This window comes from Ips typographus, linkage group LG1, assembly GCF_016097725.1.
Source record: "Ips typographus isolate SLU linkage group LG1, UJ_Ityp_2.0, whole genome shotgun sequence".
NCBI lineage: Eukaryota > Metazoa > Arthropoda > Insecta > Coleoptera > Curculionidae > Ips > Ips typographus.
In genome coordinates, this window is record NC_138422.1 from 29,838,764 (window position 1) to 29,865,028 (window position 26,265).

General features: G+C 36.1%; 4 protein-coding genes across 9 annotated transcripts in view; 2 read left to right on the plus strand and 2 right to left on the minus strand.

Annotated features, from left to right (window-relative positions):
• The window catches only part of Trm1 (tRNA methyltransferase 1), a 171,049-nt gene that overhangs the window by 105,621 nt on the left and 39,163 nt on the right, over window positions 1–26,265 (plus strand). The window lies entirely within an intron of this gene.
• LOC145727770 (sesquipedalian-1-like) lies at window positions 1,208–3,576 on the minus strand. Its single transcript, XM_081977596.1, has 4 exons — window positions 3,262–3,576; window positions 2,356–2,544; window positions 2,012–2,140; window positions 1,208–1,775 (listed from the first exon to the last, which is right to left on the minus strand). The coding sequence occupies exons 1-4, from the start codon at window positions 3,464–3,466 to the stop codon at window positions 1,585–1,587; spliced, it is 714 nt and encodes a 237-aa protein (XP_081833722.1). The 5' UTR covers window positions 3,467–3,576; the 3' UTR covers window positions 1,208–1,584.
• On the plus strand, window positions 3,676–14,547 carry WDR79 (Telomerase Cajal body protein 1 homolog). Of its 5 annotated transcripts, XM_081977339.1 has the most exons (8): window positions 3,753–3,830; window positions 3,991–4,045; window positions 4,110–4,534; window positions 7,192–7,469; window positions 7,525–7,697; window positions 7,786–7,950; window positions 14,156–14,182; window positions 14,239–14,547. In XM_081977339.1, the coding sequence occupies exons 3-8, from the start codon at window positions 4,110–4,112 to the stop codon at window positions 14,458–14,460; spliced, it is 1,290 nt and encodes a 429-aa protein (XP_081833465.1). In that variant the 5' UTR covers window positions 3,753–3,830; window positions 3,991–4,045; the 3' UTR covers window positions 14,461–14,547. The 5 variants fall into 5 exon arrangements, with proteins under 5 accessions (XP_081833457.1, XP_081833485.1, XP_081833476.1 ...); XM_081977331.1 differs by lacking the exon at window positions 3,991–4,045 and having other exon boundaries at window positions 3,676–3,830; XM_081977368.1 differs by lacking the exons at window positions 3,753–3,830; window positions 3,991–4,045 and having other exon boundaries at window positions 4,283–4,407; window positions 4,468–4,534.
• Window positions 17,246–26,265, minus strand: part of tefu (Serine/threonine-protein kinase tefu) — a 35,689-nt gene continuing 26,669 nt past the window's right edge. For both annotated transcript variants that reach the window (XM_081976965.1, XM_081976956.1), the window contains exons 30-31: window positions 18,149–18,439; window positions 17,246–17,583 (exon numbers count right to left, since the gene is read on the minus strand). In XM_081976965.1, coding sequence (XP_081833091.1) covers window positions 17,411–17,583; window positions 18,149–18,439 — 464 coding nt within the window. In that variant the 3' untranslated portion in view covers window positions 17,246–17,410. The remainder of the gene's footprint in view (window positions 17,584–18,148; window positions 18,440–26,265) is intronic.

Here is a 26,265-nt window from a genome sequence, read left to right on the forward strand (position 1 = left end):
CATTTGTAAAAGTGCCACTAAACCAAGAGAAACGAAAATTGTGGTTGAAAGCGACTGGGCGGAACTACACGGACATTTCTGCAAAAAGTAACATTTTTGTCTGTGAGGATCATTTTGATGTAAGTTTTAAAAGTAATAAAATAACATATACAGAGTGATTGATGGTCGTTGATATCTTAGGACCTTTATCATAATTACGAGTATTTTTGTTATGAAAGGGTTAGAATCGACGTTGGTTTGCTCCTTATGGGAGTTTTTTTGAAAAATTAGTTTTCTGAACTGAAGTACCTTAGAGCGACGTTGCCGCTTCTACCATAAAGTTAATGAAATTATATTGAATTAGAATTGGTTCTTGTTTGTGTTAAACTTTTGACAATTAGTGTGCGTTACCATTGTTAGTAATGATAAATTTAAAATATTTATAATAATTTGTTATTCAATATCACCAAATAATCCAATTCATAAAGAAACTAGCTTACATAAGCTTATGCAAAAATAATAGAATTTACATGTCACCTTTGTTATTTTTGTGATGTATAATTTTTATTTTATTTGACAGTTGGAGACGGATATGGAAAATTTTACAGAGTGGAAAATGATGGGAGTACAGAAAAGAATGAGACCAAATGTTGTTCCACATAAATTTGAGAGCCAGGAGGATAGAAAACAAACTGCTGACAGACCTAGTACATCTAAAATGTCTAACGTAGGTGTATCAGTAGCAGTACAAGTAAATTTAAGACCGAAGTATCGGAGCAAATCAACTCAATGCAACGTCTCAACAGCTACAGTTCGTCCGAGTTGCTCGACTACTAGTATCACCTTATCTCCAATTACAAAAAAGTTACCAGAGTCAACTTTATCCAATTGATGCAGTATCAGATTTTTCAAAGTTAAAAGAGAGCTGGAAACTTCATAAAATTGACAACAATGTGGGACACATGCAATCTGCATTAAAGCACCCTTTTGTTTCAAAATCCTAAATAATTGAAGATTATACATGGGAAGAGCTGTTTAAAATCAGTCAGTATACAAGAAAAATGACACAGTAGTTTATACTTTTAAGTGGATTCGTCTGTCGTACATTTTTGGCACTCTAATTACAGAAAAATATTTTAAAAAATGTGTAAAAATTTGCATAAATATAATTTTCCGGAAATTTTACATCCATGGCGAACACTTTGCATAAAGTAATACACAAACCAAATTTTATAAATAATATATTATTGTAATCAGCCTTACGTAAAACCTATAGTACCCGCTTTGGGGTTTTTAATACAAAAAAAGCGATTGGTTATAACCATGGCAGATCTGACAGTTTTGCTAAATAAACTCCTATGTAGGTACATAAAGACGCTTATCCTGTAAAATTAACTCAAATTCAAATATTTTTAAATCTGTACTGAGTAACTACTTCTCTTGTGAGGTAAAAAAAATTGAATTTTATTATTTTGAAATTGTAAATGGTTTGAGGATTTGGATGCACATTTTCGGCTGTGACGTCAACCTAATTTACTTTGACTACCGGTATACATTTAACCATTAATAGTGGAGGTTTTAAAAATCGCCCTTACATTATGTAATTTATAGGCTGATCAGATTACCAACAGCCTGATCAATAATTTCCCGTTGTTGTCTCTTCCAAATATTGTAGTCCTGCAAAATTGGCCTACCGTACGAATTATGCAACTCGCGAAAAGTAATAACAGTATTCTTTTGCACGCCTTGATTAGTTCCACCGTCCGAATATATTAATAAAGCATCTTCTGCTTTACCTGAAGAAAAACAAAATAAAGCATTAAAAAATTTGCGCAAATTGATGTAATAATAAGTAAAGACAAAACATGAGTTAGTTAAAGGGTGTTCCAACAACAAAAAGCATTCCATTACACCCTATTTTAAATAAATAACTTAAAAAACCATTTTCTGTAGTTTCAGATGTAGAATCTGTAAATAGTGTTGAAACCATCATTGCAATGAATAAAAAAACAACAGAGAGGAAAAAACTTACTTGCATTTCTCGTTGAATAAGGTCTTGTAACAGGATTATTTTCAACTTTGTTAAAAGGATTTGATCTTGTCCTTGGCGGGGCTACAGGAGATTTCCGTGCTTCAGTTGCAGATACTGGTACTGGTGTCTCTAAATTAACATAAAATGTACTTTTACCACTTTCATAACTAAGAATTGAGTGTTCCATAATATTACATTTACTTTTCCAAATATATTTTCTAGCCTTTTTATATGCGTATATCAAAATATACTTGTGATAAGATAGATAAATAGGAGGTCTTACCTTTATCTATAAATACACAGAGAAAGCCAATCACAAATAAATATAGACGGGATAAATTTACCTTCTATATCGTCCAATTGCCGTTGTAGCTCAGCAACCATAAGCTTCATGTAGTCGTAACTTGAACACGCTAAGGCTTTCATCCATTGTTCCATTGATTCTTGAGATTCAGCGCCCAAGACGTACGTTCTATTGTTCGTTCCATGAAACAAAATTTTAAAGCAAAATTGTTCTTCATCCTCTGCCAATTCTACAACAACGTCACAATAGAATAGTAATTAGCTTAGGCTGGGTTTTAGATTAAGTTTTTTGTTCAATAATTTTTAGTATTTTTATAACAACTTTTTAGAAAAACTTTGTTATGTCAACAGGATTTTAATTTTTTATCATATTTCCACAGTATCTTGATTTGTATTATTGAAAATTGGTAGAAAGGTTTGGCATAATTTTGACCCTTTTTTTGTGTTGGATTGGATGGATGTCATAAAACCAAAATTTACATTTTCATTAGGATGGGTCAAGGGGTTTTTGATTTATGAGAAAAACAAACTAGCATGTTGCCAAACATATTTTCTTTTTTGGGGTAGATGTGTTGAATGAATACATTGGGGGCAGTTCAGAAATTTTGTCTTAGCAGCTTTGGCAACGCTGCTAGCAACAGCATAAATGTGGTGTTGCCAAATAGCAAATATTTACTTCAAATTTTGAAAAAATGAGGGTAGGAAATACTTCTTTGTAATGAATTGACCCATAATGGGTTATTGAAATTTTCTCAAGTTCAATGCACAAAACAGAGTCAATGTAACATCAGAATGACATAATTTGAATAACTGATAAAAAGAGGTTAAAGTACCTTACTTACTTTGCTCTGTAGACAAGGTTAAAACAAACAACAGAGTTTACTTAAACAACAAAATAGGTACAGTGATTATTTCAAAGCTAACAAACTTGATGGAAAAACACTTACCTACTGTACACCCCTCAAGAATGATTACGCCCAAAGGCTCCTTATCGCCTTTCTTATCAAAATAAAACAACAAATTGCCTTTCAGTACAAAATATCTTCTTTGAAAATTCTTGTTGACTTCTCCCCTTTTGTTTATGTAGCCTTCTTTATCTGTTGGAGTTGCGGAAACGGCATATGCGCAAAGATTTTTTTCATTAATCTTCATATCTGATAGTTAATTAACGCTCTGAACGATAAAATAACCCCAATATATGAGACTCCCATAAAATCAGTCATCACTCACTCAACATCACAACACAAAACAGCTGACTGTGATTGCTGCCTTTCAAAATGTAACCCTAACCTCAATGTCTTTTTTTTTTTTGACAATTAACACTTACGTCCTCTGTCAGTCTGTCATTTACTGTCATTAGTGTCAGAATGGAGTTTCGCAATTTCCGAATTTTTACTATTTCCAGTTTGAGTTTGTTTGGGACTATTTGAGGTCTACAAAAGTTTTGCAGATCGCTATCGGAACCGTTTTCTTATTTCAGTCTGGAGCATCTTACAGTTTTCATATTTGATTAGAGGTTTGGTTTTTTACTTTTTTTTCTTATTTTTTCACCTCTCCAAAAGCTGAGGGGCCAAATGATCATTCATCTTTGAATAGGATTTAACTATTTATCTTGATGAGGGTGAACTTGAAACCCCGTTCTTAAAATTATAAGTTCTTATTAAATTTTTGTTCAGTAGTCAGTCGACCAAAACAGTATTCTTGGATGTTTGAGTTTAGTAAAGCTAACAAGTAATGTATTCACACTACAAATTCACTGATTTTATTGATTACCAAACCGTTTTTACTTTACTAGATGGAGTCTTTAGTAAGTAATGGATCAGTGGACACACAAGCTTATGCAGAAGCATACAGTGAGGCCTACACAGAGGCAGAAGCATACAGTGAGGCCTATACAGAGGCAGCACCATTTGCTTATGCCACCTACAATTTTGAAAACACAGCCCTTGAACTAGCAAGAGCTCAATGGCCAAACTATGCAGATCAGCATTACTTGAAAGGATGCAAGTGGTCTCCTGATGGCACATGTCTTCTTTCTGTTATAAGGGGGGGCGGTATGAATGTTTTTGAAATGCCTGCAGACTTGTATTCATGTGAGACAGTGTTACAAAGCAGGCCTATAGTTCCATTGAACCCTGCGGTGTGTGTTCCAGAATCTGGACTAATTTATGATTATTCATGGTATCCTGGAATGAATAGTGGTAATCCAGCAACATGTTGGTAAGTTTAAATTCATTGTTTAATAAGCAATTAATGTGTTGTCTAAAGCTAACTGATTAGTTGTCTCAATCAATACAATCTGACAGAATGTTTGTATCACAATGTGTCCTAGCGACTAAATATTGGGACAAAAATTATATTCTCAATTTAGGTGTTTTTCTTTCCTTTTTAATTATCATTGATTGACTTAAAAGTACATGTATTAAAATAAGTGAAAACTAATGTACTATTTCAGGAGCAACTTACCAAAATTTCTGTTAAAATTAACAAGACAATTGGAAAATATTAGTAAAAGAAAATTGGAAAAATACTTACTAAACTGATTGAAGTGCTTTCTGATTGGTGTGATGTCAGAAGTTGTGAGACTGTTTAGTACAAAATGGCTGGTGTATCTATAAATCAGTTTTTGTTTTAAAGGACTAAATAGCCTGTAAAACCCACTTGGAGTGGCCGAAACATATTTTTAAGCACATTTTTCTAATTCTCATTAAATTTTTTATCTAATGACATTAATAACCACTACAAAATCTAGTAAAGTTAGGGAGAAAAAGGATGTCAAAATATAAAATACCAGAGACACAATTTGAAAGAAAAGTTAGGGACAAAATCGCCTGTAAAACCCACTTGGAGTAAGAAAATAACTGTTTTAAGCAATTGAATATTTGTTTTAAGTTTTGAAATCCTCATTAAACTTCCTATCTGATAACATAAAACAACACTACAAAATTTAATACAGTCAGGGGAAAAATGGGTGTCAAAGTTTGAACTGCTAGGAACACGGTTTGAATAAACAGTCACGGACAAAATTGCTTGTAAAACTCGCTTAAAGTGAGAAAATGACTGTTTTAAGTACATTTTTGGAATCCTCATTAAATTTCCTATCTGATAACATAAAACAACACTACAAAATTTAATATAGCCAGGGGAAAAATGGGTGTCAAAGTTTGAACTGCTAGGAACACCGTTTGAATAAACAGTCACGGATAAAATCACTTGTAAAACCCACTTAGAGTGTGAAAATGACTGTTTTAAGTACATTTTTGGAATCCTCATTAAATTTCCTATCTGATAACATAAAACAACACTACAAAATTTAATACAGTCGGGGGAAAAATGGGTGTTAAAGTTTGAACTGCTAGGAACACCGTTTGAATAAACAGTCACGGACAAAATCGCTTGTAAAACCCACTTAGAGTGAGAAAATGACTGTTTTAAGTACATTTTTGGAATCCTCATTAAATTTCCTATCTGGTAACATAAAACAACACTACAAAATTTAATACAGTCAGGGGAAAAATGGGTGTCAAAGTTTGAACTGCTAGGAACACGGTTTGAATAAACAGTCACGGACAAAATTGCTTGTAAAACCCGCTTAAAGTGAGAAAATGACTGTTTTAAGTACATTTTTGGAATCCTCATTAAACTTCCTATCAGATAACATAAAACAACACTACAAAATTTAATACAGTCAGGGGAAAAATGGGTGTCAAAATTTGAACTGCTAGGAACACCGTTTGAATAAACAGTCACGGATAAAATCGCTTGTAAAACCCACTTAGAGTGAGAAAATGACTGTTTTAAGTACATTTTTGGAATCCTCATTAAATTTCCTATCTGATAACATAAAACAACACTACAAAATTTAATACACTCAGGGGAAAAATGGGTGTCAAAGTTTGAACTGCTAGGAACACGGTTTGAATAAACAGTCACGGACAAAATTGCTTGTAAAACCCGCTTAAAGTGAGAAAATGACTGTTTTAAGTACATTTTTGGAATCCTCATTAAATTTCCTATCTGATAACATAAAACAACACTACAAAATTTAATACACTCAGGGGAAAAATGGGTGTCAAAGTTTGAACTGCTAGGAACACCGTTTGAATAAACAGTCACGGATAAAATCGCTTGTAAAACCCACTTAAAGTGAGAAAATGACTGTTTTAAGTACATTTTTGGAATCCTCATTAAATTTCCTATCTGATAACATAAAACAACACTACAAAATTTAATACAGTCAGGGGAAAAATGGGTGTCAAAGTTTGAACTGCTAGGAACACCTTTTGAATAAACAGTCACGGACAAAATCGCCTGTAAAACCCATTTGTGGTGTGAAAATGACAGTTTTAAGCAAAATTTTGGAATCCTCATTAAATTTCCTATCCAATAGCCTAAAAAAATATCACTAAATTTGGTACAGTCAGGGAGAAAAGTGCTGCCAAAGTTTGAAAATACAGTCAGCGACAAAATCGTCTGTTAAACTCACTTGGAGTGAGAAAATGACAGTTTTAAGCACATTTTTGGAATCCTCATTAAATTTCCTATCTACTAACCTAAAAAAACACTACCAAATTGAATACAGTCAGAGAGAAAAACAGTGTCAAAGTTTGAACTAACAGAAACGCAGTTTGAATGGACAGTCAAGGACAAAATCGCCTGTAAAACCCATTTGTGGTGTGAAAATGACAGTTTTAAGCACATTTTTGGAATTCTCATTAAATTTCCTAATCAATAACATAAAAAACTGTCCATTCGCCACCGGGAAACAAAATTGAGCAATCCTTTACTGTTTACCATCCTTGCGCAGTTTACCGGATAAAACTTGGGATATAACCTACGAAATAACAACAATAAATAATTTTTTTTTTCAAATTCAGCTGGCTTTCAAGTGGTCACGAGGGTCCAATACATTTGTGGGACGCTTTCAACGGCGACTTGAGATGTTCTTATCGTGGTTATAACGCAGTGGATGAGTTAGAGTCAGCTATGTGCGTTACATTTTCCGCGGACGGCCAAAACGTATTTTCGGGCTACAAGAAGAACGTGAAAATATTCGCAACGGGTCGTCCTGGCAGAGAATATGTTGAGTATCCCATCAGCCATCAGGCATCCTGCATAGTGGCAAGTCAAGCTCAGCCCGGTGTGGTTGCTATAGGTATAACAAAACTGTTTGTGTCTTAGTTGCTACATTATCGAGTAAAACATTGCAGGAACTGTTAAAAATACGGTGGAATTGGTGTCCCAAAGCGATGGATCTTTTCGCCACCTGTGCAAGCTTCAAGGACAGAAAGGAGGCATTACGGCTTTAGCTTTTTCCTTGGACGGTTTTCGACTGTACAGTGGCGCCAGAAAGGACAAAGAGTTGATTTGTTGGGATTTGCGTGTAAGAGCTACTTACTTCTACTCAAGGAAATCACCTTTGACGCTTTAATCTAAGCAGTTTAATCAACCGTCTGTATTTTATGTTGTAGGTACCGGGAAGGCCGATGTTTGTGCTTACTCGAGAATGCAACACAAATCAGAGGATCACTATTGACTTATCGATGGATAACAAGTGGCTGGTGTCGGGCGGTTCTGACGGAAAGGTTCAAGTATGGAACGTAAGCGAACAACATTACCCAAGCGTACATATGCAGGTGAGTGAAATTTACACCGGATTTTAAATTTACAGGTTTTACCATTTTTCGATCTAAAAGAAAGTCAAATTCATGCGGTTTATACAGTACATAACAGAATTATTAGCGTTGTCGTTTTTTATTTTCTTCTTACATTACACACTTTCAAAGTTAATATTGAAAACAATCATCTTTAGATTGCAGCTTTGCTATTATGGTTTGATTGCACAAAATTCTTTATTATAATCTATAGAATGAGCCTATCCCTTCTTCTTCTTTAAGTGCCATCTCCTCTCAGAAGGTTGGCAATCATCATGGCTATCCTCACTTTCGATGCTGCAGCTCTAAACAACTCAGTGGAACTACAGTTATACCATCCTCTCAGGTTATTCAACCAAGAGATACGTCTTCTTCCTCTGCTTCTTTTCCCCTGTATCTTTCCCTGCATAATGTTCTGCAACAATACATATTTATCTCCCCTCATCACATGGCCCAGATATTGCAGCTTCCTTATTTTAATTGTGTTTAATATTTCCTTTTCTTTTCTCATTCTTCCCAGTACCTCCTCGTTTGTTACCATGTCCACCCAACTTATTCTCAAGTTGGGTGGACATGACTCTCTTATCCCGTATAGCAACACCGAGAAAACATAGCATCTCAATATTCTGACTCTAAGGTGTAGATTAAGATCTCTACTGCATAACACATTCCTCATTTTGTTGAATATGGTTCTGGCCTGTCCAATTCTTGCTTTAATTTCTTCGGTGTACTCATTATCTTCATTAACCGTTGTTCCTAAGTATTTGTATTTGCTAACTTTCTCTATCGGTTCTCCGTTGATCCATAGGTTTTCCTGTTGTTGAGCTGACTTTGTAATGATCATGAATTTGGTCTTTTTGATATTTAAGGTAAGCCCTCCTTCCTAGCCTATCCCACATATCATAAATTTTTGTTTTAATGATTGGAATCGAAAGAATAGGATCAAAAAACTAATTTTTCATATTCTTGAAGAAAAAATTATGGTCGTAAATGTTCCTATATTAGTTTGAATTTGTCCATTAAATTTAAAAGATCTGTTTTGGCGCGCATGTGACGTACGTAATTCTGGGCGATTTTATTGGCTGTTGCACGCCATCTGTTTCACTTCTTGTCGCTGATTGGTTGATAGTGTAGTACGTCACCGGCGGCGGGCGTTTAAAACATGAGATTAATGTAGTTTTTATCATCATTTTTTTTCTATTTAGACTTAATATTTTTGAAAACAAAAAAATACGGGTATAATATTTTCAATCCGTCAAAGTAGTTATGAAATAAAAAAACAATTTTTTTTTAATGGGACAGGCCCATTTTATTGGTAAGACTTCACAAACATTTAGCTTCACTTTCTGATTTAAAAATTGTAACATTCGGCTCTTTTGTAGCAAGAATAAAAGTGTAACTGAATAACAGAGCTGCAAGGTGTGAAAAATCATCATCAAACCAGGTATAATGAGATGAAAACGACAACGTTATTTCTGATTTTTAGTCAAAAAAAAATTGAATGACTAAAGTATTGTCTAGACCGCAAATGTACTTGACATTTGAGGACGAAAAATGGACTACGAGTACAGTTAAATTTCCTCGTGAAGCGATAAAATTGTACTGTCCGGCTACTATAACTTTAGTGGTACGTTATCGAGGTGAAGTGACATAGGGCGGCGTTGTCAATCTGACATCTAATATCAGAACCAAGATCTGACTGGTTTTTGCGTTTTAAACAAACTTTTGTAGTGTTGAGAGTGGGGAAAGCCTAGTTAAAGCTTGTATAGAATATCCTGAGCCTAGACTAAATGATAAGTATAGACAAACAGTGGCAATGGAACTGAAAATTAATTTCAGTAAGCAGCGTGAGATGGCACCACTAAACGCATATTTGACTGGTGGAAAACATCAGTTTTAATGCGGCGTTGTCTAGTTGACAAATCACATTTTTTCAGATTTTTAACAGATTTTGTGTGTGTTGTCTTTAATTATTGTGTTTCACTTCGTTGTGTTTTTAGTTTAGTTATTTGTTATTAGTTTATTTTTCAATATTTATCAAGGGGGGGTATTTTATACTTAATACATTTGAATTCCATGTTTAATCTTAAAACAGTCACGTGACCATTTGTACCTTAAAATGAGTCACGAGATTTAGAGTTTTAAACTAAAAAACACGTCACGTAATCTTTAAAATTATCAAATTTAATTATTGCAAATGACCCGTCAAATAATAATTTGCCATTTACAGTCACGTGATCTTCAAGGTTTCGTTTTGGCATTAGATAAAAGTAACGTGACCTTTAAAAATAAAATTTGAGTATTGAAAATCGTCATGCGACTTTATGAACTGTAAAAAGAGTCACGTGACTCTTAAAAATAATATTTTTAACATCAAAAACAGTCACGTGTTACCTTTAGGATTCCGGTTTGAAGTGAACGCGTTTTGTAATTGAAAATGCATTATAAAGAGAGTAACGTGTGTCTTTAAAAATATCAGTCTAAACCGGAAAACGAGCATGTGATCCTTTAAATAACATTTTGACATTCAAAACTGTCAGGTGACATTATAAAATCAATTTTTAATCTTAAAAAAGTCACGTGACCTTTAGGATCCGTTTTGAAGCTAAAAAAGAGTCACGTGAACTAAAAAAATTAAATTTGAGTATTGAAAATTGTCACGTGACCATTTGCACATTAAAAGGAGTCGAGTAATTTAAAAAATCTCAGTTCAAACTGAAAAACGGTCACGTGGCCCTTTAAACATTATTTTGCTATTTACAGTCACGTTACCTTCAGTATTTCGGTTTGACATTAAAAAAGAGTCACGTGACTTTTTTAGGCGACTTTATGAACTGTAAAAACAGTCACGTGACCTTTAAAAATATGTTTTATTTTTGAAAATCGTCACGTGACCATTTGCACATTATAAGGAGTCAAGTAATTTAAAAAATCTCAGTTCAAACTGAAAAACGGTCTAAATTATTTTTCTATTTACAGTCACGTGACCTTCAGGATTTCGGTTTGACATTAAAAAAGATTCACGTGACCTTTAAAAATATATTTTATTTTTGAAAATCGTCACGTGACCATTTACACATTATAAGGAGTCAGGTGACTCTTCAAATAATACCTTGACATCTAAAACAGTCACGTGAGCTTTAGGTTTTCGTTTTGACGTTAAAATAATTGAAAATTGTCACGTGGCCATTTGCACTGTAAAGAGGGTCACGTGTCTTTAAAAATATCAGTTTAAACTGAAAAACGATTACGTGATCCTTCAAATGACATTTAAAACTGTCACGTGACATTGTAAATTCCATTTTTAATCCTAAAAAAGTCACGTGACCTTCAGGATATGTTTTGACGTTAAAAAAGTCACGCGATTTGGAAAAAAATAGTCTAAACATAAAAACTGTCACGTGACGTTAAGAATGACATTTTAATCTTACAAATAGATACGTGATTTAGTGTATCAGTTTAAAACTAAACAACGGTCAGGTGATCCCTTCGGGATTCTGTTTTGACGTTAAAAAAGAGTCCACCAGAGATGTAAAATTTATGGAAATTTTTCCAGAACATTTTTGGTAATTTTCCGTAAAAATTGGAAAATTCAAAAATAATTAGTTTTTTACATTTTTCTACTATTAACCTGAAGGTATTCAGGCAGTTGAGGTTCATTTTGAAAATAAAAAATGTTCACTTGAAATTTCTTGACAAAACTTTCAGACCTCTAACCTGAAACGTTCTTGAGATATTGAGCAAAAAACGAGGGTTAACTTTCACGCCCTCTAGCGGCTAAACGGGGCAACTTAGCCGTGCCCGCTCAACGTCATGTGACAGCCCCGTTCATTAGCTTTCTTTGGTTATACGGTGGTTTTATACAGGGTGTTTTAAACAAGCGAGTTATGGACGATTTTATGGAAAAGTGCATGGAATTTTAATCTAAATTAGGGAGTTTTCAGGCCTACTATACTAACGGCGACTAATTTGGATTTTCTTTAATCAAAGTGATTTTTTTAACTAATTTGAACGTGGGGAACACAAATTTGACGTACATTTTGCTCTAACTGGCACTGTTTCGGAGATTACCTTGAAATCATGCTAATTTTGACACTTTAGGGCGTGGCACCCTTGCAAAATGACAGTATACGTCATTTTTGTACTATTAACCTGAAGATATTTAAGCAGTTGAGGTTAAATTTAAAAATACAAAATTTTCTAAAAAAAATCAGAAGGTATCACCCTTAAAAATTCTTGACAATTCCAGTTTTTAATTTTTTAAAGTACCAAAAAAGTGTATAGAAGGTAAAAGTTGCATCCCATCGAGGTGCATTTGTGATAAAACCTCTAACCTGAAATGTTCCCGAGATATTGAGCAAAAACTGAAAAAAAACGAGAGTTAACTTTGATGCCCTCTAGCGGCTAAACGGGACAACTTAGTCGTGCCCGCTCAACGTCACGTGATAGCCCCGTTCATTAGCTTTCTTTTGTTATACGGTGGTTCTATACAGGATGTTTTAAATAAGCTTAGATTTTCTGGAAAAGTGCACCAAAATTTCGCTCAAATTGGGAATTTCTGCTTTCGGCTAAAGTGGTCAGGTAATTGTACAACAATCCAATATTGATTCAAATAAAGTTTAATGTACTTTTAATCATTTAGATGTCTTAAATTATCTCATTAGAATGCATGATAAGTTTGACAATAACAATGACAAGATTGACAGTGGTTTTTCCTATCATGGAAAATTTTCATTTAAACATGAAATAATTTTCCGGTAAATTTCCAAAAATGGAAATTTTCCCCCTTGAAAATAACCGCTTTTACATCTCTGGAGTCCACCAGAAATTCTTATCTTGTTTAGTTTTCAAAATACGAGTAATTTAACTCAAATTTATTTGAAAATTCAAGCTTTCTTAACTCAGTTCAGATGGGATAGCAAAAGAAAGCGGATTATACTGCAAAAGTTGGCAACTATGTCTGCAATGACGAGCTGTATTAGCGCCATCTCTTACAGTTTACCTACAACTGAAGCCATACATTAGGAAGCCCTTGAAGCGTCAATTCCTCTTTGGGTGCCTCTTTAATTATATTGCCCTGGTTGTCTGTACTTATCGTTTAGTCTATGTCCTGAGTTAGGAGTTTTGAGAGTTTTACTCGGCATTTGTGTCCAAATTTTGGGAAATAGGTGAGATAAAATTATTTTCAGCTGGGGACTTAATTCAAATTTATTGGTTTTCCATTGATCTTTGGAGCCAGTTTTTAGACGGCTTTGTTTGTCCACAAATGGACCGTTTTTCATAACAAATAACACATAAAACTATTTATCTCAAACTTGACACTTCGAGACAATGAGATAATCATCAAAATAGCTCGGTAACAAGAAAATGATAAACCAGACAACATTGCACTTTATTGCCAACATATTTTAAGAGCGTAATAAAAAAACTATCCCTTGAAATATGACGTGCAACTAAAGTTATAATAATCGGATCGTATGTTGGAGTTGGGTTACTGTCGAGGCGGAAATTGACCGCTCGTATTATAATATTTGTAGGAAACTGGAAGTTGGACAAGCATAAATAAATACGTCAATTAGTATTTAAACTTCATCAAAAAGTTGTCTAAATTGTACTATTGTGCTGAAATTTACGTAAATGGCGCACAAGTGGACTGGACAATTGACAATTAACAAATTATGTGACGTTTAACGTAAGATTATATTTTTCATGGAGCAGTTCGTAACCACAATTCGTCTAAACTAATTTGGTTTTCTTGGAGGTTGCGTTGTAGCCTTCGGTAAATTAGACTTAATGGTTAAGTTGCACTTTTGATTTTTATTTTCGCTTCACAAGTCTTCACATCTGTGTCCTACGATAGCGTTTGAGCTTGCTTGGAGCCACTTGGTGGCGAAAAAACATGACTAATACGAAGCTTTTTGACTATTAAATCAGGACACCAGACAAACTTACTTTTTTACATATCTACATGGAGCACAATTTCCATCTCAACAGTAGTGCCAACTGAAAAGGTAAATCTTTGAATAGTCAAGCGTTTTTTTCTGAAAAATGCATTCTTACATTGGAGATATTTACAGGCCGTAATTCAGTTGGTCATCAAGTCACGTTTCGTGACCTATCCGGACTTGTTTAATCGAGGACTATTAATTTATTTATTTCATCATAATATCACTTAAAATTTAATTAGGACTCGATGACTATAGTTCGACTATTGGTAAATGCGTCCAGTGACAATTCGGACGGAAACGTCTCAAGTTAACGGTGTTTCAGATGAGCCTTCACAACGACAGCTGCAACGGAGTCAGTTTGCATCCGTACAAACCGATACTAGCTACGGCCAGTGGTCAGCATCACGCTATTGACCCTTTGCATCACACGCGAAAAGTAACCGCATACGAAAACGCCCTTTGTATGTGGTGGGTGGGTCCGCAACAAGAAGATCCGGATTTGATTACGACGATTATACAGGCCGCCACGAATTCAAGTATTTAATTGTGTTTTAAAAATGTTTTATCTTGGAAAATGTATTTTTCAATTTAAGTTCATGATTTTTGGTGTAATATATCATTTTTCACTTGAGTAGTATTTTGCCTGAATTACGTTAGTACCTTACTAAAGTACCTTTTTACTTAGAAAGGATGGGAAAAAATTTTGGTGGAAACTTGTAAATTGAGAAAGAATTAGCATACTGAAAAATGATAAGTAATACGTTGAAAAATGTGTGTTATCAGGAAATAATCTTGACATATACCCCTCGGCGTTCACGTTTTATCACGTAAAATGTACATTGGTAGGTTTTTTGCAAAATTTCAAAACCTCTTTCAAAAATTTTGCAAAAAACCTACCAATGCACATTTTACGTGATAAAACGTGAACGCCGAGGGGTATATGTCAAGATTATTTCCTGATAACACACATTTTTCAACGTTTGCTTTATTAACAAAAGAACACCTACTACGAGTACTTAACAACACAAAACTACTAATTAAGCTAAACATCACAAACGTAATAATAATATTAAATGTTGATTTTTTTACATTAACATTTAAGCAGGCCTAAAGTTTGACAATTAGTAAAGAAATTGCAATTTTGATAAATTACAGAGTATGTAGAGTCTTTACTTTCTTGCTTCACTTCACGTGGTGGTAGATTTTCATTGCTTAAGGTGGTTGCAGCTGCTGAATTTGAAGTTATAGTTGTTGTGGCTGAGGGAGCTAGAGTACTACTGCTGGCAAGAATCTGTTCAGAATGAATGTTTCTCATTTTCTCAATAATATTTAAATGATGGTCGGGATTTAGCTGCAAATATGGTTTTATAGAACTTGCATTAGAGTGACCCGTTATCTTTATTAATTCTTGTTCTTCAACACCGTGGAAAGAAAGATTGCTTACTGCAGTTGCTCGATTAGAGTGATTTGATATTTTTATTCTTTTTGTGTCTAAACCAACTTTTTTGGCTCCACTTTGAAATTTCATTTCTACATAAAGGACTATTTTTGTACCATGGTTTGTTGCTGTTCTTGGTCCACAATCAGCGATTAGTTTATTAAAAAGTCTGACAGGGCAGATGTTTTTATTTATAGTATTTTCCACCAACCATTTACTTTCGGCCTGTTTTTTAGCTCCACCTTGATTTGTTTTCGAAAAAACTGGATTGTATTCAATTATTCCTAAGAGCCAAAAAATACTTTACAGTTAGCTTATTATTGTATTGATTTAAATTCTTTACCTGTCCAATTCAGTTTGAAAATAGTCAACTAAGCAATTAACAGCTTCTCCGCCTCGCCATGCCAATTCTACAGCAGCAATTTGATAGAACTTCTTTTGTAAACCAGCCGGGGTATCTTCATCAAACAACTGAATAATGGATTGGTATTCAGTTGGTGTGAAAGCTTTAGAACTTTGCTTTTTTTTAGTAGGATCTTTTTGTAATAATTTTTGCTTTGTATCTCGAGCATTTCTTGCTTGTCGAAACATTACGTCTTTAAAGGAATCAAATACTATGTTATAATTGTCAAAATAAAGCTGTTGTAACTGCTTGGCCGTTATATTCCACATTGTTTTGATAACTCCTTCTTTATAATCTGTTCCATCAACTTTTTTCATATTAAACGCATAGTCTTTCAAAATGTTTGCAAGGTTTCATTTAAAACATACCCTTTTTCTTCATAAAAGGCACTAAACTGATTCCAAATGGATATATGTGTCCTCTTTGTAGTCCTGGGAGTACAGTTTTCAATTTCTTGATCAATTTCCACAATATTAGAATTTCCAAAGCGTGACATTTTAAATCGCGGAATTTTTCACAAACTGTTTTGAATGTTTGTATTACAAACAGCGGCGTTACTATGGAGACCACCCCGGCCTACTACAGATTTTCGTTCAGCCATGTATATTTTTGTTTACATTTCAAATTGACAATCATACGTCAAAATATTTTAATTTATGTAATTATTTAATGAAAACTACGTTACAGCGATTTATTAATTGTTAATATTGAAGAAGATAACTTAAATTTTATAAGTGTCTAAATCCCGTTTTGTTTAATATCAAATTTTCTTCAAAAAACGTATTCGAAAAAGGTAGGTGGTGTTTAATCGGGGGCAATACCACAAGAGCTCAGATTTAGCCGGATAATTTTTGTGCTTGTCTTAGAACACTTTCTTTGTGGTGTAACTGCACGAGACCTGTTGTAACTAAATCACGAGAGCGTAGCTCGAGTGATTTTGCCAAACAGGTCGAGTTTTGTACCATAAAGAAAGTATGAGAAGACAAGCGGAAAAATTATCCTGTTCAAAATCTGAGCTCGAATGGTATTTGATAAGACAATTCCATGAATATAATTAATAATATAATAAGACTGCGACTGCCTTGTGCAGAAATACATTTTTCTGGTTCTTTTGATTTTATGCAGTAGAATTCTATCCGAAGCGAGCCATAACCAAAACAATACGAACAAAAATCAAAATTGACAGTGCCAGCAAAAATCTCAAGGTGAGACATTGCAACAATAGAAGTGTAGTGAAAATCCGTGGAAACGATGAAATCAACAGCAAAATTTATCCGATTTTTTTATCCGCTAGCAAACTCTCTTCCTTCCTTATTAGCCGATAGCAAACCGTGTTTTGATGACGTATATATGGCATTTTTTGTACATGAGTGGAATTGTCACTGTTAAATTTTAGCAGCCAGGGATTTAATCAGTATAAAACGGTTTCCATTGGTGGAACTAGAAAGGTTCTCGGAATTTGATTGGCTGCTGGTACAATGAAGAAAATAATCATAAAAAAATATATATGTATTTAGATAAATAACGATTTGGTTTGACAGAAAAACGACAAAACAACTTAAATCTAATACACACGAACTGTGCTAATATAACTAGGAAATGAACGGTAAAAAAACTTTAACAAAAAATCAGAAACGTATTAAAATTAACTGACTAAAGGTAAGGTTGCCAACCGTAAAAAAGTTTACATAAATTGGCCGGATCCATTGCTTGCTGAATTAGAGTACCGACCTGTTGCTCAACACTTGTGGGTTTCCCATCCTCGGTTCCTTCCAATTTACTGCGCAATCGTAAAAGCGCACGTTGGGCGGACACGTTTTTGTTTTCTGTACCAAAATTAGTGATTTAATTTCAAAACCAGCATTACATTAAAGCTTGGTTTATAAAACAAAATTAAAATTTAGCATTCAATTTAGTATTAACTTTAAGAATAAGACTAGTGGTTTTAAATCAAGACGTTCATAAATGAAATTTAACTTTAACCTTAAATTTAGCTGTATCTAGTGACCTTGGATTTACATAAAATTCTAAATTCTCTTAAAGTTAACGCTAAAGTTAAATCATCTTGCTACTGCGCAAGCGCCCCCAATGACACAATCAGCTGATTTGTGTTTTGAATTTGAATGTTTGGTTATGGTTTTTAATATTTGGTTTTTCCAATTTAAATTTTTGTGTTTGTGTATTCCAAAATCGCAACACTGGGTATGTGGAATCCCGAATGTCACTTAATATTTTTGAGAGTTGACCTATGTCAAATGAGCGCAAATGACAACTTTGGCGTTTAGCAGTCATTGATTTAAGACTTGAAATATTTCTTTTATGAACACCATATTTTTTTAGAGTTACAGCTAAATTTAAATTTTGTTTTATAAACCAGGCTTAAGCAACAACCTTCGTCCACGTCTTCCGCAACAGTTCTACTGTAAATATCCTCTTCCGTTTGACGTTTATTAGCTTCCGCCGAGGATACGGTCCAGAAATACAGAGGATCGTAGAGTAAAACTTCGAGAATCGTGACGATTACCTGCGAATTGCATCGCAATACCTCCATGGTTTTTTCGCAGGATTTCCGGAAAAGTCCTTCGACTCCGGACACGCCCATTCCATCCACAATGTCTCGGGAGAGACGGAACGGAACGGTTTCTGGAGTAGGAAGACATTTGCCTTGTTCGAATGCGATACCTGTAAGTCGAATATTAGTTCGTTGTGTTCGACTGTTGGTAATTAACTTGCAGTAAACGTATAGATCAAACTTTACCTGAAACTTAATTAAACCTAAGAGACTCTTGAGCTATCACCACTAACTGGTTTATGACCAACCAGTTAAATATGAATAAAGTAAAAAATCAAATGGTACAATTGACTCAAAACTAGTTTCCTAAAGCTTGGTTCACATGAATCCGGAACATTCGCGGAATGCGGACAGCGGAAAATCGTTCAGCCAATCAGCGTTCTGTCCGTCTATCCGGACCGGATTGCATATTTTGATATTTTCCGCGCGTAACCATCGTAATCATGACATTCATGACAGAGACAGAAAACAAAACAGAAACAGCAAAGCAAATATGTCCGTGGAGATGAACGAAAACGATTTTAACACTACGCTAATTGATTTTGTCCAAAGTTCCCTATTTTGTGGGATTCTAAGCACCCTCAACACAAGGATAATAATGCCTTGAAGAAGGCTTGGCTTCAGATTGCCAATCGAATGAAAACAATAGGTATTCGGTACAGTCAGAGAGAAAAGCGCTGTCAAAGTTTGAACTGCCAGAAACACAGTTTGAAAAGACAGTCAGCGACAAAATCGTCTGTTAAACTCACTTGGAGCGAGAAAATGACAGTTCTATCCACATTTTTGGAATCCTCATTAAGTTTCCTATCTACTAACCTAAAAAAACACTAAAAAATCGAGTATAGTCAGTTAGAAAAACAGTGTCAAAGTTTGAACTGCCAGAAACACAGTTTGAAAGGACAGTCAGAGACAAAATCGCCTGTAAAACCCACTTGGAATGAGAAAATGACAGTTTTAATCACATTTTTGGAATCCTCTTTAAATTTCCTATTCAGTTACTTGGAAAAACCGTATAAAATGTGGTACAGTCTGGGAGAAAAGCAGTGTCAAATTTTGAACTAAAAGAAACACAGTTCGGAAGGACAGTCAGGGACAAAATCGCTGGTAAAACCCACTTCTAGTGAGAAAATGTTTGATTTAAGTACATTTTTGGAATCCTCATTAAATTTCCTAATCAATAGCCAAAAAAAACAAAAAACATATCGGTACAGTCATGATGAAAAATGGTGTCAAAGTTTGAATTGTTAGAAACACAGTTTGAAAGGACAGTCAAGGACAAAATCGCCTGTAAAACCCACTTGGAATGAGAAAATGATTGTTTTAAGCAAATTTTTGAAATCCTAAAAAATATCACTAAATTCGGTACAGTCAGGGAGAAAAGTGCTGCCAAAGTTTGAAAACACAGTCAGCGACAAAAATCGTCTGTTAAACTCACTTGGAGTGAGAAAATTACAGTTTTAGGCACATTTTTGGAATCCTCATTAAATTTCCTATCCACTAACCTAAAAAAACACTACCAAATTGAGTACAGTCAGAGAGAAAAACAGTGTCAAAGTTTGAACTAACAGAAACACAGTTTGAATGGATAGTCAAGGACAAAATCGCCTGTAAAACCCATTTGTGGTGTGAAAATGACAGTTTTAAGCACATTTTTGGAATCCTCATTAAATTTCCTATCCAATAGTCTAAAAAAACACTAAAAAATCGAGTATAGTCAGTTAGAAAAACAGTCTTAAAATTTGAACTGCTAGAAACACAGTTTGAAAGGACAGTCAGGGATAAAATCGCCTGTAAAACCCACTTGTAGTGTGAAAATGACAGTTTTAAGCACATTATTGGAATCCTTATTAAATTTCCTATCCAATAGCCTAAAAAATATTGTTGCAAAGCGAACTTTTGATTATTAGTTAGGATTTCTTTAGTTATTTGTTGTTACCCCTGTATGTTACGTTGCTTTGTTTACGTTCTACATTCTTTTGTCTGTGTTCTAGAAAATCCTGGCTCCGTTGCTTATATAGAGAGAGATTTATGTTATAGCTTAATGAGTGTGAGAGAGAAAGTCAATTTCATGAATATTTGGGAATTTTCTAGAAACCATGGAAGCCTATATAAGCAGCTGAACCAGGCCTGGTTAGTTAGTTGTTGAGTTGATGGTTGTAGTGAAGTCGAAGTTGTCAGATATCGAGGTTAAGTGTCAGTGTCAGTTTATTGTTTGTAAACAATATACAGTGTTGTTCAAGAAGTGTGTTATTAAGGAGTACGACGGTACAATATCACTAAATTCGGTACAGTTAGGGAGAAAAGTGCTGCCAAAGTTTCAAAACACAGTCAGCGACAAAATCGTCTGTTAAACTCACTTGGAGTGAGAAAATGACAGTTTTAAGCACATTTTTGGAATCCTCATTAAATTTCCTATCCACTAACCTAAAAAAACACTACCAAATTGAGTACAGTCAGAGAGAAAAACAGTGTCAAAGTTTGAACTAACAGAAACACAGTTTGAATGGATAGTCAAGGACAAAATCGCCTGTAAAACCCATTTGTGGTGTGAAAATGACAGTTTTAAGCACATTTTTGGAATCCTCATTAAATTTCCTATCCAATAGTCTAAAAAAACACTAAAAAATCGAGTATAGTCAGTTAGAAAAACAGTCTTAAAATTTGAACTGCTAGAAACACAGTTTGAAAGGACAGTCAGGGATAAAATCGCCTGTAAAACCCACTTGTAGTGTGAAAATGACAGTTTTAAGCACATTATTGGAATCCTTATTAAATTTCCTATCCAATAGCCTAAAAAATATTGTTGCAAAGCGAACTTTTGATTATTAGTTAGGATTTCTTTAGTTATTTGTTGTTACCCCTGTATGTTACGTTGCTTTGTTTACGTTCTACATTCTTTTGTCTGTGTTCTAGAAAATCCTGGCTCCGTTGCTTATATAGAGAGAGATTTATGTTATAGCTTAATGAGTGTGAGAGAGAAAGTCAATTTCATGAATATTTGGGAATTTTCTAGAAACCATGGAAGCCTATATAAGCAGCTGAACCAGGCCTGGTTAGTTAGTTGTTGAGTTGATGGTTGTAGTGAAGTCGAAGTTGTCAGATATCGAGGTTAAGTGTCAGTGTCAGTTTATTGTTTGTAAACAATATACAGTGTTGTTCAAGAAGTGTGTTATTAAGGAGTACGACGGTACATTTGGTGTCAGAAGTGGGATTGGAGAATCGAAGAAGAGATCCAGAGGAAGACAGAAGCAGAAGGTGTGTTGAATGCCTGTGAGTACACGACAACAAAGCGCCAAAATGGATGAAGGAATGAAACAACTTATGGAGATGATTCAAGTGATGAAAGCAAGTCAGGACCAAAAGTTCGAAGAAATGAAAGCGAGTCAAGACCAAAAGTTCGAAGAAATGAAAGCAAGCCAAGACCAAATTAAAGACCAGTTTCAACAACAAGATGAAAAATTAGACCGAGTAATAAATGAAATAAAAGGAGAAATGGACAACAGGATGGAAATTTTGGAAGAAAAGGTAAATGAGAGGATAAGCGGTATGGAGGAGACCGTTCAGACCTTGCGAGAGGAATTTGACAAACTACAGGAAAAGTCTTCAAAGCCAACCGTAGTCGCCAGTTCTAGTGTCTGCTCAAATATTAAGCCACCAGTTTTCGACGGTAAGACCTCATGGCAGGTTTACAAAAAACAGTTTGAGGCTGCCGCAGAGGCCAACAATTGGACATCAAGTGCCAAAGCTACTGCCTTGGTTTTGTCACTTCGAGAAGAAGCACTGGAGGTTTTGCAGACTTTGGACGAGAGCCAGTACAAAAACTACGACGACTTAATCCAACATTTAGAGATGAGATTTGGAAATAAGCACCTAGAACAAGTATACGAAGCTCAGTTGTCTAGTAGGACCCAAAGAAGCACGGAAACACTTCAACAGTATGAAGCCGACATTGCTCGATTAGTTTGTCTGGCCTATCCAACGGCCTCTCACGACATTAGAGAGCGAATGGCAGTACGGGCTTTTGTACGAGGTCTTAAAGATTGTGACACAGAGCAAGCAATACGATTAGCGAGATGCCAAACATTGCATGATGCTCTTGCCTACGCTTTGGAGTTTGAGGTGGTCAAGCAAGTATCACGAGGACATACTCGAGTGCGTCAAGTCAGAAGCCTTACACCGGAACCGAGAAACCGATATTCCAATTCAGATCACACAACTCAGTCAGACTTGAGTCGTCAGCTGGAGACATTTCGAAAAGAACTAATGGGAGCGTTAAATAGAAGAAGTCAGAACACCCGAAACGCTCAAACCACCACGTTTACTCGGTCATTGGAATGCTGGAACTGTGGAGAAAAGGGGCACATTCAATCGCAGTGCCGCAAACCTAGAAGAATGCAGAACCAGGAAAACGAAGAGTAGCCAGTTTTCCGGGGCAAAAGCTGGCTATGCAACACTGTCAAGCCCCACCAACCATAATTAAAGTAGCCCGTCTTCAGCACGAAAACACCAGCTTAATAGTGACCGGTAAGATTTGCGGCCGGGATTGCCAAATGGTTGTTGATACCGGTTCTTGCCATACTATCGTAAGGCCGGACATGGTGAAACACTGCAGGATTAGCGACACTGGTACAAAGTTTATATTGGAAACTGCCGCTGGTGAGTCAATGCCTGTTCTGGGAATCCATGAAGCTGAAGTGGAGCTTGGGCGACATGTCTTCAACCATACCGTTTTTGTGGCCAACATAACTGATGACGTCTTAATGGGCTTAGATCTTATGGAGCAACACAAGTTCCAGCTGGATTTGGAGAATAGACTGATCAAGACTGGACAAGACGAGATTGTTATGATGACACCCGAACAAGATATGCGTGTGAGGAAAGTCACGTTGCAAGAAGATGTCAACTTACCTGCAAGATCAGAGACCATCGTTAAAGTTAATTTGGACAGAAAAACGGAATTGAGCAAACTTCAGCTGATAGAACCGAGTTATGAAGAGGAAGATGATGCTGTGAAGAAGGGAGTTCTTGTAGCCCGCACCCTAGTCCAGCAGAAAAACGGCCAAGCATACGTAAAAGTCGCTAATTTGAAAGAATGTGGTCAAAGATTAAAAAAAGGCGATATAATAGCCAAATCCGAACCAGTACTTATGGTGACTAAGGAGTCGCACGAAACAAAACCAAACCCCGACAGTGACCTTCCTGAGTGTTTAGTGCACTTAATGAAAAAGACGAGCTCAATTTTGACTGATCAAGAAAAACAGACTTTTGGCCGTTTGCTTCACGACTACAAGGACGTGTTTGCCTTAAATGAAACGGATTTGGGAAGAACTTATTTAGTGAGGCATAAAATTGAAACAGGGGATTATTTGCCCATTAAGCAAAGACCCAGACGGCTCCCATTGGCTAAGCAGGCAGAAGTGGAAAATCTTATACAGGACATGGCAGATCGCAGCGTCATTGAGCCATCCACCAGCCCTTGGAGTTCTCCTGTGGTACTTGTTACTAAGAAAGATGGGTCGACAAGATTCTGCGTGGACTATAGAAGACTAAATGAAGTTACTAAGAAAGACAGTTATCCCTTGACCAGAATAGATGACACCATAGACACTCTGGCTAACGCAAAGTGGTTTTCCACCTTGGATCTAAAAAGCGGATACTGGCAAGTGGAGATGGATCAACGGGACAAAGAGAAAACTGCCTTCTCAACTGGAAATGGCTTGTGGCATTTTAACGTCATGCCTTTTGGACTTTGCAATGCTCCGGCAACCTTCGAAAGATTAATGGAAACTATTCTACGAGGATTGACTTGGAAAACCTGTCTTGTTTATTTAGACGACATCATTATTATGGGAAAAACATTTGAAGAACACCTGCAAAACGTTGAAGAAATCTTCAAGAAGTTCAGAGGGGCAAACCTGAAATTAAATCCGAAGAAGTGCAGCTTTTTCCAAGAAGAAGTCGAATACTTGGGACACGTTATATCGTCAAAAGGAGTAAAAACCGACCCGAAGAAAACTGAAGCTGTAAAAAATTGGCCTGTTCCGAAAGACAAGCACGAATTAAGAAGTTTTCTGGGATTGTGTTCCTATTACAGAAGGTTTGTTCGTGGATTTGCTGATATAGCCAGACCCCTACACAAATTGACGGAGAATAACCAGCCCTTCGAATGGACTACAACATGTCAGGAAGCCATGGAAGAACTGAAAGTAACCCTTTGTTCTCCACCAGTTTTGGCTTTTCCACGACCTGGGGAAGAGTTTATTGTGGACGCAGATGCTAGTAATATTGGTTTAGGCGGAGTTTTATCTCAAATCCAAGATGGTGAAGAACGAGTGATCGCCTATTTCAGCAAATCACTATCAAAGCCAGAGAGAAATTATTGCGTAACCAGGAAGGAGCTGTTAGCCGTAGTGAAAACATTCGAGCAGTTTCACAAATACCTGTACGGACAACGATTCAGACTAAGGACGGACCATGCCTCTCTGAAATGGCTATTTCAATTCAAAAATCCAGAAGGACAAATAGCTCGATGGTTGCAAAGACTTCAAGAGTATGACTTCCAGATTGAACACAGAAAGGGACGTTTGCACGGAAACGCGGACGCAGTGTCACGAAGACCTTGTGTGGAAGGTTGCAATCACTGTAAACGCCTGGAGATAGCTGAATTTGGAAAGCCTTGTCGAAGGATCGCTCTGAAAAATGACATCGCATGGGATCGGGAAAACTTGGCTGCCGATCAACGAGAAGACCCCGATTTAGGACAGATAATTAACTGGAAAGAGCGTGGAGAAAGACCAAATTGGGAGGAGATTTCCGCTAAGTCTCCAACATTAAAGGGATATTGGGCATTATGGGAGTCCCTTATTATTGATGGAGATTTACTAAAAAGAAAATGGGAAAGTCCGGATGGGAAAGAAGAACGAGTACAGGTAGTTCTGCCAAGAAACCGAGTTAGTGACGTACTGAAAGAAGCTCATAATGGAATTGGTGGAGGGCACTTTGGCATCAACAAAACGTTAAATAAAGTTAGGGAAAGGTTCTATTGGCTACAAAGCCGCTCAGATGTAGAAGATTGGTGTCGGCGTTGCGCAGACTGTTTCAGTAGCAAGGGTCCCAAAACTCGAAGCCGAGGATGTATGAAGCAGTATATTGTCGGAGCTCCGTTTGAGAGGATTGCCGTTGATGTAGCTGGACCTTTTCCCAAAACTAATTCCGGAAATCGCTATGTCTTGGTCGCAATGGACTACTTCAGTAAATGGCCAGAAGTGTACGCAATACCAAACCAGGAAGCCGCTACTGTAGCAGAAGTTCTGGTTGACAACTTCTTCTGCAGATTTGGAGTACCGAGGGAGCTGCATTCGGATCAAGGGCGTAATTTCGAATCGGCAGTATTCACGGAAGTGTGTGACCGATTGGGAATTAAGAAAACCAGAACTACTCCATTACACCCACAGTCAGACGGAATGGTGGAACGTTTCAACCGGACACTAGACAACTACCTAAGGACAGTCGTCGATAACAATCAGACAGATTGGGATCAGCACATTCCGTTGTTCCTGATGGCTTATCGATCGGCAGTACATGATTCCACTGGCAAAACACCAGCTAGTGTTGTCTTTGGAAGGGAGCTTCGTTTGCCAATGGATCTTCTTTTTGGACGACCGGAAGAACCCCCAGCCTCTTGTGATAGCTATTCAGAAAAATTGGCGCAACGCTTGCACGTGATCCATGAGGAAGTCCGGCAGAAGTTGAAATTTGCAAGCGACCGACTAAAGACAAGATATGACAAAAGGGCCAACAGCAGCGGATTCCAAGCCGGTGATCAGGTCTGGTTATACAATCCTGCTCGAAAGAAAGGAAAGTCGCCGAAGCTACAGAGGTCATGGGAGGGACCCTACGACGTTATAAAGCGTCTGAACGACGTCGTCTACAGAAT

What these genes read in the sequence shown, in the direction of transcription:
- LOC145727770 (XM_081977596.1), bottom strand. Translation starts at nt 3,466, where the DNA reads ATGAAGATTAATGAAAAAAATCTTTGCGCATATGCCGTTTCCGCAACT. An exon ending in TCTTGAGGGGTGTACAGTAG is followed by an intron (nt 2,545 to 3,261) that starts GTAAGTGTTTTT and finishes ACGTTGTTGTAG; the next exon opens with AATTGGCAGAGGATGAAGAA. An exon ending in TTATTCAACGAGAAATGCAA is followed by an intron (nt 1,776 to 2,011) that starts GTAAGTTTTTTC and finishes GTTTTTCTTCAG; the next exon opens with GTAAAGCAGAAGATGCTTTA.
- WDR79 (XM_081977331.1), top strand. Translation starts at nt 4,110, where the DNA reads ATGGAGTCTTTAGTAAGTAATGGATCAGTGGACACACAAGCTTATGCA. An exon ending in GCCCGGTGTGGTTGCTATAG is followed by an intron (nt 7,470 to 7,524) that starts GTATAACAAAAC and finishes AAAACATTGCAG; the next exon opens with GAACTGTTAAAAATACGGTG. An exon ending in TGATTTGTTGGGATTTGCGT is followed by an intron (nt 7,698 to 7,785) that starts GTAAGAGCTACT and finishes TTTATGTTGTAG; the next exon opens with GTACCGGGAAGGCCGATGTT.